General features: G+C 41.2%; 1 protein-coding gene across 19 annotated transcripts in view; it reads left to right on the top strand.

Annotated features, from left to right (window-relative positions):
* SGIP1 (SH3GL interacting endocytic adaptor 1) overlaps nt 1-16,467 on the top strand; it is a 217,763-nt gene that overhangs the window by 110,877 nt on the left and 90,419 nt on the right. For 14 of the 19 annotated variants that reach the window (XM_046003690.1, XM_046003802.1, XM_046003689.1 and 11 more), the window contains one exon: nt 14,924-14,935. The exons of the other annotated variants lie outside the window; for them this stretch is intronic. In XM_046003690.1, coding sequence (XP_045859646.1) covers nt 14,924-14,935 — 12 coding nt within the window. The remainder of the gene's footprint in view (nt 1-14,923; nt 14,936-16,467) is intronic. 19 annotated transcript variants of the gene reach the window in all.

Genomic DNA, 16,467 nt, shown 5'->3' with positions numbered 1-16,467 from the left:
TCTTGGTTTTAGAATCCTTACCCTTTCCTAGATAACCCAGGTGTACCTATAGTTCACAATGATATCTGCAGTATGTTACCTCCGGAACCAGATAAGTAGAAAAAACCTTCTGAAATCCAATTAGTGCCATGGTAAAAATAGCAAATCCTTTATGCAACTTTAGTTGTTTCCAGCCAGACAATCAGACATTGACATGTCTACATTGAATTCAGATGCAAAAAGAGAAATAGAGCCTATGCTAGTTAATAATGTATCAATATATTTCACATAGCCTATGGTTTTTATGCTACAAAAGCATCAATCATTACATTAATAGAAACAGAGGAAATTCCTAATGGTAAGTCATTCATAATAATGGTTTATGTTGGATTTTTAATTTCTATTTCTTTTAAGGAATTTTAAGTTGTGTTTCATTTGTTCTGTTCATCCACCTGTGAATATGTATCAATGAATTGTAACCCATTTCATATCTCTTATCATATATTGGTTCTTATTTTATTTGAATAGCTCCCTGTACACACTACCTGGGCAAATTACTCAATAAATGAATGGATGGATGGGTGGATCAATGCATCATATATAGCTACATGTATATATAATACAAACCTATCTGAAAATTACTCTGCCCTAAAACGAAGCATCAGCAGCATAGAAAATCAAGGTTTTAACTGTTGGCAAAATCCCATTGTATATACAAATAAATGTAATTTCAATCCAGATCTTGCCTTGACCCTTGGTTTTTACACAGGAATAAATTATAACGTGGGGCGGGACAAGGCAGAGCACTAAAAAAGAAGAGGGGATAATGCAAGGATTAACTCACAGGAAAGGATGTTAATTTCTATTCCTTCCATCGTATGGTATCCTGGTACGATACTGTGCTGACTGAGCAAAACATGAACAGCACTCAGGTTTGAGTTGCTGAGTTGGTATCTATCAAATTAGAATATTGGTAAAGCTGCTTTAACAGAGACCAAAAAGAATAGCTTATACAAAATAAGTGGTTGACTTTTCTCCCCTGTAAAAGTTAAAATTGGTAGGCACTTCAGATGCATGATAGAGTCCTACTCCAGGAACTATTAGAGAACCCAGAAATTTTCTGTATGAATGCTCCACCTTTCTGAGGCTGTGCCTGCCTTACCACCATCCATCACCTCCATGGTCCAGCTTTGGGATGGAGGAAAGAGAAAATAAAAGGCAAGTAGTTTCCTTTAAAGGTTTTACTGGGAGTTTGCAAACACCATGACCAAAGTCATAATTTAATTACATGGCCACGGTAGCTGAAAGGGAGTCTGGGAAATGTAGTCTTTGCCTGGACAGACATGTAACCAGCTAAAATTCAGAGTTCTGTTATAAAAAAGACAAAGAAGTGAATGAATCGTGATGGGCATTGACAGTTTCTCCACTGTGTCTTAAGTAATCTCAGTTTACTTCTGGAATTTCATTAGGAAATGGATTTTTTCCCCCATTTACCCGCAAATTATTCCTAGAACCTTTTGAACCCAGGATGTTTCCTTTTAAAAATTTCTAATCACTAAATTCTAAACATGAGTGATGCTATGCTGCCTGCTAGCCAGCAGCAGATGAACAGAAACAAATTTCATGAAAACACCAGCTTGTTCGGTTGATACTGACCCTTCCAATAGTGACAATGCTTCCTGTATCTTGCAAAGAGCACTGATTTTTGATGCAGGCTGTTCCACTTTTTATAAACATATAATGTATTTTTAGCCCCAGGGGTACATGTTGAAGGAATTATTAAATCCAAATGCTATCTCTGTGTAACTTTTGTCCTTGATAGTAGCTGTGCTATTTAGAAGATTAATGAAGGACAAAAACACTCCTTTTCTACCTTCAAGTTTACTGTACAGGATATTTATTAAGGAGTGACCTTGGGCTCAACTCCTGTGGGGTAGGATGAGCAAGAAGGAGAAGTTAAGCAATGTTGCATGTCCAGCAACACACTGAGCTGACCAGACAGGGAACTCCAGAACTAGAATGATCCTTCAGAGTTGTCCAGAGTTTGACTGAGAGGAATGACCTTTATACTGTCCCATCAGTCCATACTCTGATATGGGCAAGCTCAGAAGGAGAATGACCTTGGGTGAGGTGGCCCTCTGTTGCTGAGGCAGAGCCTAAAGGGTTGTGCCCATAGCACTCCCGGCAGCTGATTTACAAGAAGCTCTTTTGAAGAGAAATATCTGTGGTACCTTTGGTGTCCACCCTAAATTTTCTATACCAGACCTAGGGCCTTTTATATATCATTGCCATTCAATAAATGCTTGTGTATGTGTGTGAGTGAGTAAACAAATGTGTGAGGTGGGCCAGGCCAAGGACAGAACACTATCGCATGTCTCCAGACTCTGATTGTTTATCCACTGAAACACACTGTTTCTCCCTGGTCCCCTTACAGTGGTTTGCCTGCCTGTGCTCTCATCCCGGTCGCGTATTTCCATTTTGTTCAAGCCAGTGATGGAAACTCATTAAACACAATGCTGAATTTGAGAGACATGGGATGTCTACAGCTTTGCCTAAATCTGCCAGACCAGAAAACCTATCTGAGATAAGGATGGGTTTAATTTGCCCTAACTATTTCTTTGTGCTAGCACCTAGGGTTATCACCTTTTCCAAGTGCTTTGTGTCTGTCGGGCTACAGAATTTTTTCTAGAATTTTGGGTTCATGGGCGGCAGCTGTGGAGTCTACAGCGTTCTACCTGTGTGACCTTAGAAAAGCCCCATCATTGTTATGAGCCTCTATTTCCTCTTCTGTAGAGTGAGGCTAATAATAGTCCTTACAGACTGTGCAGATTATTGCTGGTCTCTAGCAAGTCAAATCTTTTTTGGCTTTTTGTACCCCGTGCTTAGTGCAGAGCATGGGTTATTTAATAAATGACCAAATGCTCAACGCAAAGCATGCAGAAGATCCTAGTCATGGTACCTGATGCACAGTACTTTGCAGTTTTTGGCTCTTCAATACTAGTTGTGTTGGGGTTCTCCAGAGAAACAGAACCAATAGGGTTTGCACGTGTGTATGTGCGTGTGTGTGCAACTGCATAAAGAAATTTGTTATGAGAAATTGGTTCATGTGATTATGGAGGCTAAGAAGTCTCACTAGATGTCCTCTGCCAAGTGGAGACCTGGGAAAGCTGATGGTGTAATTCACTCAAAGTCCAAGGGCCTGAGAACAGGGGAGCTGACAGCGTAAGTCCTGATCCCAGAGCAGAAGGAGGTGAGATGTTCCAGCTCAAACAGTGAGACAGAAAAGAGGGGTGAATTCCTCCTTCCTCTGCCTTTTGTTCTATTCAGGCCCTCAATAGATTTGCATAATGCCCACCCACATAGAGGAGGGGGCTTACTTTCCTGAATCCACCAATTCAAATGCTAATCTCATCCAGAAACAACCTTACAGACATACCCAGAAATAATATTTATTCTGGGTACCTCATGGCCAGGCAAGTCCATGTATGAAATTAATTACCACACTAGTCTATATATACATATAAGAATTTTTAAAAATCTTTTTCTCCCTTAATTGAGACTCATGGCTTTGCTTTCCCAGTTTCAGTCTTCTACCCTAAAAACATTCTATGTTTTCATGTTTTGGATTATAATATATCTGCATCTCAAGGCTTGAATTCAGTAAAGGGGTCCAGGGATTTCTTGCCTATCTTAGACTTTAATTCAGAACCAAACCTGATCCACCTTTTAAAGGAACTAACTTTAAGACAGGGTTTGTTTGTTTTTTTTTTCATACTGGACATTTGTGATTGATATTTCATTAAACACGAATAGAAGCTTTGTATTTATGCCCTGAAGGAGCTGGTGTATCCTGGGAAAGACAATGGAATCTGAAAACCTGAACTAACCCCTGGCTCAAAGTACTGCTGAGGCAGGTTCTAAAACCCATTTGCGTCTCAGTTTCTTCATGTCTAAAATGGGAATAACATACACCTACCTCACAAGATGATTTGGGGGGATGTCCATCCCTTTCTGTGAGTACAACGCACAACTCACTCTTCCTAATGGAGGAGATAGAAACAGGGACAGGAGATGAGTGGGTCTGCTGTTTGTCTCCCTTTGTACCGCTCTCCCTACATTCAGGGTAGGAACACAGCTTCATTATATCTTTCAAAAATGGCTTTGTGCCTAAAAAGTAAAATTATCCTGTGAAAGTGGCTAAAGAAAATAATGGGTGGAAGATTGAACTCTAAGAAAATATGCCTTTTCAAAAAGCAACAAAATGAGAACTCAACATACAACTGAATACAATTCCATTTTAGATCATTTGAGGGAGCTAGAGATGGACTCTTACTTCAGTAATGTTACTGTGATTCAAACAACTGGTCTCTACCTCCCAAATGCATGGCCTTGGGCAAGTTATAAAACCTATGCCTTGGTTTCTTCATCTGTAAGTGAAGATAATTCCTGTACCAACTCCTTAAGGCTATTGTGAAGTTTGAATGAGTTAATACATGTAAGAAGTATCATTACACATAATACATTTAGAGATCATTCCCTCGTTCTCAGAATGATCTGCAAAGCCTGGGGCACAGTTTAAATAATATCATTGATAGTGATAAATCAGGAAACCCAAATAGCCAAAAATCATTTAGAGCCAAGACCAGTAATAGCCCTGTGCATAACACTGGGCAAGTGAATAAAATAACCGTTTCTTGTGTGACTCCTGTAAACTTGTCTTGGAGGAAATTCCCGAAGCATTCCTAAATTGTTTTGAGTACCATCAAACTCCCCCAGCAGGTATGGTGCTTCTTGAGAAGACTGTTGGAGGTAAGCATTCACAATGGGATCCTGTACTGTGCATTCCCCACTAAATTATTTCACAGAGAACTGACATCGTTTTCCACTTCGCTTTCAAATCAGTTCACCAAATATTTGGTAAGAACCTTCCATGTGTCAGGAACTGAGGGCTAGTAGTCACAAATAATGGGCAAGTTTATCCAACCTTCTAGCTAAGAATCTGCTAACCAATCAGAAAACAATGTCTAATCAACGTCACTGGCAGCACACAGAAGCTGAACTTCCCATTGTTGGGCCAAACCCCTCTTGTGTTCACTTCAGTTTCCAGATTGAAGTTACGGTCTTCTGCAGCTAGCTTCCCCTCTGGCCTCCACGGCAGAGGCTCCTGGCTTCCTCACCGCTCCCCGGGTCTCAGATGTGGACACCTCCATTCCTCCCGGCACCCACAAGTAGCGCTCTCTCTCTCACATAGCTCCAGCCATGCTTTCGCTCACTAGGTCCTTTAGAAACTTGTGGTGCCCGCAGCTTTCAGGGATGTGAGAAGACAGTTTCATTCTTGTTGCACCAGCATCTTTTCCTTTTCTCCTGTGCTGCTCTTGCTGCCTTTACGTTTGTGTTTTGGTAAGCCACGAATCCCCGTGGGCTGACCTGGAAAAGCTGTCTTGAACCAGAAGTGTTTAGTTCTGTACTGACTGAGAATTTTGGCTCCGCAGGAAGTCAGAATGAAGTTTGCATCCTGGCTCTGTGCTCATTACTCACGTGACCCTGGACCTTTAAGCCTCAGTCAAGACTTAAGTGTAAAATGAGGTTAACATTGCTACTACTCACCTCATAGGGTCCGTGTAAGGATTAAGGAAGTAAGACAGTAAAGTGCTTAGTATTTTGTAAGTAGCTTTATGCATATAAGGCCCAATGGAGATGTTTCGTAAATGCTAACTATTACGAATCAGAACAACAGAGTATTCATGGTGAACACTCGTCAATATCCTTTAAGTTCATGGACCCTCTGAGAACTCACGATGGTGATGGTGCTAGTGTTGGAGATGGCAGCTGTGAACATCTGAGTGTAACTGTGTCAGATGCTTTACACGTATTAACTCGTTTATCCTCATAGCAACCCTACAAGATAGGTACAATTACTACCCTCCTTTTACAGGTGAGAAATTTAAGGCATGGAAGGATTAATTAAAACTCACCCTAGATGTCACAACTAATAAGCGAAGTTCTGGAATTTAAACCCAGAAGTTCTGATTTCAATTCAGAACTCCTATACACTACATTATCCTACTTTTGATAAAAGCCATTGGCTCTCTTTCCAGGAAAAAATAAAAAGTTCATTAGTTCTTCTAAGGCATCTTACACACAGCTTCTGGGGACTCACAAACCCTTTGAAGGTAATCCTTTTGATGGTCCCTCGAGGGCTCTTGATCCCAGCTCAGAAGCCCACCTCCCAGGCTTTCTTCCCCCACTAATCCATAGACCTAACCTTCTGTGGTACCTCCTATGCCATTCTGTGTGACAAGAGAGCAAGGCTGGGCTGACAGGTCAGTTAGCCTTGATTGCTGTCGTGTCATGTGTGATTTCTACTTTATTAAATGTCTTTTTATACTAAGACCTCATACACCTTTGTTTTAATTGTGAAGGAATGAGATCTCATTTTCTATGACTCATATTTCAGTTCCCCTAATCAAGCAAGAAAGTTATTTTTATGTTAAAGTTTCATTATAATTATAGTTTACATTTTATATGTGCTGTCATGATCAGGAAGATGGAATGAGCAGCCACACTACTAAGCAGGCAAAGAGGTGGAGGGTCACCCCATTTTACAGAAACAATCAACTCAGAAAGATCGAGAGGCTGCTAAAGGTTTGACGACCAGGACTTGAACTCCAGCATCTGCCTCCTTTCTGCCAAGTTAAAAACACAGTAGGTTTTTTTCATCCCCAGAGTAGGAGTCTAATGATTCTATTGTCTTTAAATCCCTTTCAGTGTGAATACTTTGCTGTGTCTTCTGACTCAAGAGCCTCTGTGAGAAGCTCTGTTTTAGGGGCAAGTTGGGGATATGGTAAGGGGACCAGGAAAGAGAACATTTTCTTGAAGAATATTGGTTAAGTAGGAAGACCACAGGCTTTTGGGTCTGTATCTTATGATCTGCGTCCGTGAGCAAGTTCCTTAACATGGAGCCTCAGTACCCAAGTCTGTAAAATGGGAGCAGGAATATCCATCCCATCAGGACTGATGTAAAGAGGACATGAGATTATGCTGCAAAATGCGCAGTTAGTTGTCTCTCTCCCTGGCCTCCCTTTTCATCTTTGCTTCTCTTTAAGTTAAGAGACTTGTGGGAGTGAGAAATCAAATAAAAATAGCAAGGGAAGACTTGAGCAAAGTCAAGGAGAAGAGGGCTGATAGGATGTGAAAGGCGGGTCTGGGTGGCTCAGTTGGTTAAGTGCCCAACTCTTGATCTTGCCTCAGGTCTTGATCTCATGGTCATGAGTTCGAGCTCACACCGGGTTCCACATTGGTCCAGAGCCTACAAGGAAGGAAGGAAGGAAGGAAGAAAGGAAAAGACAAGTGAGAAAGAAAGAAAAGAAGAAAGGGAAAAAGAGAAGGAAGAAAGAACTGATGTGGGATTAGGTGGCTTGGCCGCTGGTGCCTCCTCCCTGTCCCCTGTGGCAGGACCTTCGAAGGAGCTGTTAGTTTAAGCTCGTTCCTGGTGATTTGCAATCCATAATGGAGTTATTTAATCAGAAAATATGGGGAGAGGGAGATAACTTTGAACTGGAGACAGTCTGGTACTGTTTGCCTATTCCAGGTGGCCCACCCACCCTGCCACCCCCAAATTAGCCTGCCAGTGAGTAAAATCCATGAATTCGCTGCTGCTTGGTAACACCACCCCCTTTCCTGTCCTCACTTTGGCAGAAGGTTCAGCACCCCATTGAGTTCAGTAAAAACAGAGAGTCATCTGTGGGGGAGGAAAGCTCAAGTCTCCTACGCACTGGCATTCGCTCCTGGTAGGATTGCTGCACGGTGCAAAGGGAAGCTAATGATTGTATGCATTCTGATGCTAAGTGCTCAGCACAGACCTCAAGCACAGCTAGTTGGGAGACCAGAGGCTCAGCTTGGGTTCTACTCTTCAAGGAGAGCTTCAGAGGGCAAACATGATCTTGATTGGGTCTAGACCAGGGATAGCAAACACAGGGGCACATGAGCGGCCACTCCCCATTTCCAAATACGCAGCCACCACAATGACCAGATTCCATATCCCTGACGTAGTCTGAGATGCCCCCTCCAGACAGAGCTGCAGGCAGCCTGACCAAAATCATCCAGCTGGCGCATAAGATGTAATGCTTTTTTTGTTGTTGTTCTAGGCCTTACAGAGAAGGATAGATGGAGAACTGGGTAGGACCTTCCTTTATCAATATATATTGTTCTCTTTCCTGCATTCTGATAAGCCATGACTGTCTGCAGAAGAATTAGCTTCATATCTGAGATGTGTTTGTTCTTTCCTTCATTACCAATTATATTTTTCCTAGTGAATTCTCTGTTGCTTCTATTTCCTGACCTTTAAAATAAAAATACCATTTTTTCCATACCTTTCCTGCCCATCCTGTGCTGGTCAGAAGACATCTCTGCGCTGTATGTTTTGATCTTCTTGAAAATGAGCAGAAAATGAATTCAATCTGGATCGCCTTTGTCATTATTTCTGCAGTTACTGCTAGTTGGGCCCTCTGAGCACACGGTCTTTTGTTCCACTCTGTGAGGTGTAAGAATCAAAATTTCCTTGCATAACTTCAGATTCTTCCATCTTGTTCTACTATCTCAGACAATATGACCCAATGGGGGACAGGTGGGACAGAAACCCAACTACCAGGATTAGAGGCCTAAAAGCCTCATTTTGTTACCAGCTTAAAATCTAACTGAGACAGTATACACACAATTTTGACACATAAAAAATGTGAAGATGTCCTCGACCGGAGGCAGGAAATTCTTGAATAACATGCTTCTCTTTTAATTACATGCTTTTAATTATAATGCAAATCATAATCAAAAAGGCCAATTTTTATATCGTTAAGTTATTCTGCCTTGGTTGTGTTAGTCCTACTGGTGTAGAATTTAGAATTTAAAACTATTTTTATTAGCCAATGGCCATAATCAGGGTAGAATGGGCTCTATAATGAAGCAATCAATTTGGAAAATAAGTTTAGCAGAAGCATAATTTGTGAACAATTCAGTAAATGTTGGATTTAGGATAAGTGATCCTGCCCCCAGATGCTACAGGTTCAAGCCCCCCTTGAGGGAAGGGGGCCTTCCCTCAAGAACTTACAACATTGAATGACCTGGAGCAGGAACTTAGAAAATACTTGTAGATTGATTGGATGGGTAGATGCTCTTCACTGTGAGAAATTACATGGAACTTGGTGTTTCACTGTCACAAAAATACAACTTACATCCCTCACAGAATTGTAGAAAAAGGGCAGATTTATGGCTCTCCATTTCTTTGATCCTTCCCACTTCGATTCACCTGCTTTTCTGCATTATTAGATGGATGAATAATATGAACAATAACTTTCTTCCAGCTTGCAAGTTCTTTTTTTTAAAGTTTATTAATGTGCCCTTCTTTTCTGGGAGTGCTAGCACTTTGTCATAATTCTATTCCCTGATCCCACATATCTAGTGAGATATCTGTTCTCCTAAGGCCTCGTGTTTTAGTCACTTAGTGGTACACACTGTATTATCTTTTTAATAATATATTTATTTTCGTACTAAGAAGTTTCTATAAGTGTATGAATAATAGTACAAAAATAAGTATAACAGTAAAAGGAAAAAAGTATCTATCCCTTTGTCCTTTGAAGGAGAATTTTTTTTTTAGGGCTAGAAATAATCTACAGCAATGGATGTACTTTTTAATTGTTTTGGAAAAAAAAAAACAACCTTAGTGTGTGAATCACTCACATTCTTTATGTCAGAAAATGTCTCTTTGGAGACTGGGGGAAATTTCAGAATGAAGAGAATGAAGTGAGATTTCTTTCTGTCTAAAACACAGCTACTAACTGTCCATGGGCCTGAGACATCATTTGACTTGGCTACAAGCGCAGCACGGGTACAGGGTTGGTGAGCCTGTATGAACCACTTGTCCTAAAGAGACCAACAGACACGAAGGAAAGATGGAATGGTGGCCTCACTCTGTTTTGCTCAGTACAGACTCCCTTTCCACTTCCTAACCTATTTGAAGTCCATCTCTGTCTTCTGTTTTAACTTGATATTTGGGAAATCAAAGTCAGCTTCCAAAGAGTAATGAAAATGGCGGTTTATGTCACAAGCAGGCATTCTCTGAGACTGCTTCCTCTATGTCATCTATGCCTCTTCTCAGCAACTAGCCCTGACTAAACCCCCACCCTGGGGAACTCCTGAGAAGTGAGAGCAGTAAGCGGCATTGGAAGAGAGTAAAGCCAGGGTCTTTGCAGTGGCCTTCAAGACCGTCATGGTGTGGACACCCTCAACCTTCAGGCTAACACCCACCACTTTCCCTTCTCATTCCACTCTTCCCTGGCTCCTTGGCTGTGCCGGCTTCCCCCAGAAAGCTGCAATGTGACATCCTCCTCTCCACCTCAGCTGCTTGTTCAAGTCGTGATCTCAGTAGCTTACCCTGACCACCTTATTAAAAATCATGGAACTCTCTACTTTGGCATTCTCAAACCTCTATTTGCTCTGCCTTTAAAAATTGCATTTATCATCTTCTAAAATACCAAATACTTTGCTTCATTTGTTATGTTTATTATTTATTGTCTATCTTCTTCCTCTGATCCCCAGAATAAGCTCATCGGAGTGTTTTTGTTTATTGTTCCTATTGTTTTGTTCACCCATCTGTCTAGAGTAGTGTCTGGTTTTTATTAGGCACCCAGTAAATATCTGCTAATGGTTTAATAAATGAATAAATTATCCTTTTGCTTCTTTTGTCAGACACAACTGGTAAGAAGTGGTTATATTTATAATAAAATCTCATTCATTAAATATAAAGATCCAAAATATAGCCATCTTATATGTAAGGTTAAACAGTTGCAGACTTCTCAGAAGTTTATAGGTTAGACTTGGTTTTTTTGTGTCTTGGTTTCATTCTTATGAAGCTTGAAGCCAAAAATTTCCATGGCAGCTGGTTCCTTGTTAAGAGTGCGGGGATGAATTTAGAGCACAAAACCTCTGGAGAAGGATCACTAAATTCTGGTGTATACTTTCTTCATTCACCTCTGTTAGCTTTGGCTCTGGGTTTTAAATTCTACTGTAAATGTTGCTGGGTTTGAGCCCCTTATGCTGAAATGTAGGTTTCAAGACCTAACTTGAATGACTGCTGGCAAAAGAAAGTGATTTAGGATAAGGACAAGCTACGTTTCAACAAGGCTTGCAAATTAAAGAATGATACTTTCTCAGGCTTTAGCACAGGAAAATCCCTGCACTGGAGATGATTCACTGGATTATATTTTAGGTATATGTTTTGTCTAGTCCAAAAATTCACTCATTCTGTTTCTACGTACAAGTGTACCTGAGGGTATATATCTCTTTTCCAATTTTCTTAGTATCTTTTCTACAGTTAAAAATCAACTCTGATGCTATGAATTCATTTTAAATCAAGAAATATCTTTGTTTTCCCCAAAGGAGAATTGTGTTATAGGGTTTTTTTCTTTATTTATTTGTTTAACGTTCTGAAGAAATCCTTAAGCCAAGACTCCATAGCCTAGGTGTGGGCAGCTGCTAACAATGAAAGCAAAACAATATATTGGTTTAATCACCATGAAGCATGGGGTACCTGGGTGGCTTAGTTGGTTGGGCATCTGCATTTGGCTCAGGTCATGATCCCAGGGTCCTGAGATTGGGCTCCACTTCAGACTCCCTGCTCCACGGGGAGCCTGCTTCTCCCTCTCCCTTGGTCTCTTCCCTCTACTCATGCTCTTTCTCTCTCTCAAATAAGTAAATAAAATCTTTAAAAAAAAGTTTTAATCACCATGAAGCCTGGAATGAGAAGATGTGGGGAGGAGAAAAGAACCTTATCATTTGTATGTTCATGTTTATTCTTCTGATTCTAATTCTAAGAAAAGGCTAAGAAATTTACCTTCTAATCAGAGTTTAATTCCAACATCTGAAACCATGCCTAGAAACACAAACTCACATTCTGAAAAGTTCATCCCTTGAGACCTGCTATGATAGACAGACATGATCTATGTAACTCTTTCCTTTGGAAAGATCCAAGGTTATTTTCCAGGTTCTGTGATCTGTAAGTTTTCAGCTGTGTTGTTTCTAGATCCCAATGCTGATAAGGCTCTGAAAGTGGGTTAATCTGTTTAGGGAACTTGGTCTGTTCCTTGGACCCGCCCCAGCTAGGCTCTGGGGAGGCAGATAAGCTGGGAACCAGTCCCAGCCCTGCTCCTTTGTAACTGTGTGGTCTTGGAATTCATCTGAACCTCCTTTTGCTCAGTGGTAAAAGGACACCAACTGCAAAAGGTAAATCAGTAGCAGTTCTCAGTGAACATTAGCTGTCAATATCATCCACAAGGTTTAATCCTCAGAGCATTCCTACAACAAATCTATATCCCTGCCTTAGAAATTATTGAATTAAGGCACAGGACAGGTTGCTCGAAGGCATCCAGAAAATAAGTGGTTAAACTAATTTAAATATAGAAAAGCTCCTTCTTCTCTTTCCAGGGACAACTCCATTAAAGCTATTTGATTTTAACCCAGGAATTTCTTTTTATCTGTAGGTTGCAAACATGGGGGTTAATAATTTTCATTTCTCTGTGTTACTTACCAAGGGTCTGGAGCTGAGAGTCAGCCCTATCTTGACCCTGAAGCATTAGGTCTTTGCTATAAGAGAACATTCTACACTGGAGATCAGATCACATAGCTCTATATACTGTTTATGCAAAGCTGTGCTAGTTCCTGGGAACCTTTGTGACATATATTCACCCCTGGGGTCACTAATGGCAGAGAGATCAACAGTTAAGTGGGAGCTAAGTGAAACATTTAGAGGAGCTGGTGAAGGAACATTACAACTGGGGCCACGTCCCTTGAGGCATATACAATTCAGCTTTATTTCAGAGTGCAATTCATCTTTCTGTATTTTAAAAGACATGATGCTTCAAACATTTTATAGTGTTTTAATGGCCCTCCAAAAGGGAATTCCTAAACCTGCTTTGAATGCTTCCTGTGTCCCTAGCACTATGTTTAGGACCAGAGAGAGTCCATTCGTGACCATTACTGTGGGCAATAATGAAGTGGAGATACCAAAATGACACAGGACAAAATAAGAACTGCAAAGAATATGCTAGCAATGTGGACCTTTGTTCTCCCCGAGGTTAATAAACTCCAGGCAAACAGAAAGATCTTCAATAATACATGGTTATTGTGAAGAAAAGGAATATGCTGTGATCAAACAAGAAAAGGGAACAACCCATTGTGGATGGGGAAGCTTGGGGAAGGCCTCATGGAAGAAACGGTCCTGGCCTCGAAGAATTAGTAAACTTGTGACTGAGGGCTACAGAGGCAGCCTGAGCAGAAGGCAGGGAAGTGAGTGAGGGGACTGAATATTCCAGATGGCCAGGAGCCTCTGCGGTTAAGTGTGGGCTTCCTACAGGTGGGAGGTGGGAGGGTGGGAGATAAAGGGTGAGGGTAAGTTAGAGCCCGTCGTGAAGGCACAAATGACGTAGAATGGAGCGTGTGTTCTATTTTCTGAATAATTGGGAGGCTCCTGAAGGGTGCAGTAATATATTCACTTCACTATTTTGAAAAATCATTCTGCAGGTAGTGCAGAGGATGAATTTAGGGGGTGAAAGTGGAAATGGGACCATCAGCTAGGAAGTGTGCACAGAAGGCTCATGGAGCACAGCTTTCAACCAGGGATAATGCCCTCACCATGACATTTGCTCAAGAAATAAAAGAGCTTGGGGCACCTGGGTGGCTCAGTGGTTTAAAGCCTCTGCCTTTGGCTCAGGTCATGATCCCAGGGTCGTGGATCGAGCCCGGCATCGGGCTCTCTGCTCAGCAGGGAGCCTGCTTCTTCCTCTCTCTGCCTGCTTCTCTGCCTACTTGTGATCTCTGTCTGTCAAATAAATAAAATTAAAAAAAAAAAAAAGAAAGAAAGAAAGAAAAGAGCTTTCCGAGGGGGCCAGGGACCACTCACCGGGACAATAATTTGCTATTGTTTATGGGGAGTGGGATGAAAGAATTGGTGACTGTAGCCAGGGTATCCTGAGAGGAGATGACAGGTACTGGGTTCCCTGACAAAGTTGGAGCTACTGGAAAGTCTCGTGTTTTAGGTTCATGACATGCTCAGCTGCATTGCAATAATGGCATCTTCCAAATCCTTTCAATATTACAAAGCAAAATTTTCTATTTTCAAGGCACAAATCTATTTGCTAGAAGCCAAGCATTCAAAAGAGAGCTTAGAGTGTCTCCAAGGGAGGCCACACCAATGTCTTCTATAGCTTGAACTTGTAGGGGAGGCACAACGTGATCTCTACCCACCTGGGTGTTCAGCTGGGGCTCTAATGAAAAGACAGGTTAGAGAAAAACACTCAGAAGTGTAGTAGCATGTACATTTCATGTACACGTGGGAGACCCCAGAAAAATAAAGTAACTTAAAGAGGTGGCTTTCGAGTCTTGAATTAAATACCGCTATGAAGGGAAAGGGAGGGGACATAGGCCTCTGAAGGGAGAGCAGTGATCTTTGGGAAAAATAGGTGGGAAGAATATTGTGTGATCAGGTTTGTTCCAGTGAAGTATTGACTTCCGATCTCCTCTCCTGCGCTAAGACTCAGGGCTCCCTGATCAATACCACTCCTGGGAAGGGGATTTATGACAATTCTCAATATATCTCTAGGCATATTAGGGTTGATCAGAGAAAGAGTCTCCTTGCATTTACTGTTTTCAAATGCTTGCAGTTCAAAAATCATCAATATAGCGAAGTAGCAGATTTTGGGGTGCGTGTTCTGCCACCCTTCAAGCTAAAGTCTGTGACCTGGGAATGACTATGTCAGACGCCCAGAGAAAGCCATTAGAAGAGCAGTGCCTTGAGAGCTGCTTTGAGGAGGGTTATTCTGAGCCTTATCTGTTTCTCTGAAAATACATTTCACCTCTCTCATTTTCTCTTTTTCTTCCTCATGCCTACGCTTTATAGAGGAAAAGTCCGGTAAGAAATAAGTCCTTTCCACATTTTGGCCAAACGTGACTTCTATTCATTTTCATCATCTACATAATGACTGACTGTGTTTAACACCTAAACAAGATTTTGAATTTTAAAAACAAACCTTCGTGAACCAGGACAAGGTCTAATTATGCCCCATGGGGAAAAAAGGAAGTTGGTTGCTAAGTGATTTTACAAGTCTGTTATGAAGAGCCGCGGTGTAATTTTGGGAAAATTCACCTCTGCCTCCATCACAGGCATATGATTAAGTATTTTCAGTATGAAGTTTCATCTATTGCAGCTTCCCCTTGGATTGGTCAAGCTACATATACATATCATGAGCTAGGCAAACCTTTTAAGTTAATTTCTGGCTTAATGCCCAACATGATAGCATCCGTGAATGAAGGCTTGTGAAGCTGGCCTAGAAGTCTTCCTTCTTTTATTTTTCAGCTATTCAGAAAAATATCCACTTCCGGAGTTGTCAGAGAGACAGAGAAAGAGGATCTTTATAAAGTGCAAAACAACACTTCCACACTCCTTTTTAGTACCAGTGGGTGATTTTTAGTGGTGGCACAAATCTGCTATGATGTACCTACATTTTTTTTTTCTAACAATGATGAAACAGATCTACTGGGAAAAAAAATTCAATGTTCTCTTCTCAGTTACCTGGTATATTGGGAAAATGTTCCCAGCATGCCCATACTCTGCTATCACGGGTAACCTCTCCACCGAAAATCATGGAAATCTGTGTTTCCACGTTAACAAGCACCGAAAAATGGTTGGTGGTTGGTTGCCCTTAACTCAGCTAAGTGGATGGTGCGGTAAGGGCTCTAACATGTCATCCTGTGCATTGCCCCCAGCCTGGCAGTCTCTGTACCACCTGCAGGCTACCCCACCCGCGGCAAGTCTGTGTGATAGGAGGGAAGAGAAGTGGAAGACACAGAAGAACAAAAATGGGATCAAAATACTAAAACACATCAAAATACAAACCCCAAGTCTTTTGGTTTCTAAAAATAAACATATTATTATTATTATTATTACTACTACTACTACTACTACTACTACTACAGCTGCTACTTAAACTGAATGGCCACTTCTGAGTAATTGAGCGTCTCTATTGTATCACGTGCTACGTGACATACAATTTGGTTGGTGTGCCTTTCTTTATATTTTTCCAAATGCCTTATTCTTGACTCTGAATCTTTCTCTGAACTATCCAGATTTGGATAGTTCACTTCAAAAATTGACTCAGTTGAGTGGCCTGAAGTTAACCTGTGGCACATCAAAAAAAGCTCTCTTCCTCATTGGTTTTCTCCTGTTGTCCTTACCTCAATTTTAACTGCAAGTAATCCTTGTCATTTTGAGTTGTGTGTTTTTAAGGACAAGTCCTCCTGTTACTCCCTGCCCTCATTTTCCTTTGGAAATGTCCCTCTTGTTGATTGCTCAGTCTGGTTGAGTCTTAGTGATTATCTTGGTTAGTAGCGAGGTCTTTGTTTTCTCTTCCCAAATGGTGTTTCAGAAGATCCTCTCAACTAGGT

Source organism: Meles meles, chromosome 1 (assembly GCF_922984935.1).
Source record: "Meles meles chromosome 1, mMelMel3.1 paternal haplotype, whole genome shotgun sequence".
Classification (NCBI taxonomy): domain Eukaryota; kingdom Metazoa; phylum Chordata; class Mammalia; order Carnivora; family Mustelidae; genus Meles; species Meles meles.
This window is presented reverse-complemented; position numbering and strand designations above follow the sequence as displayed.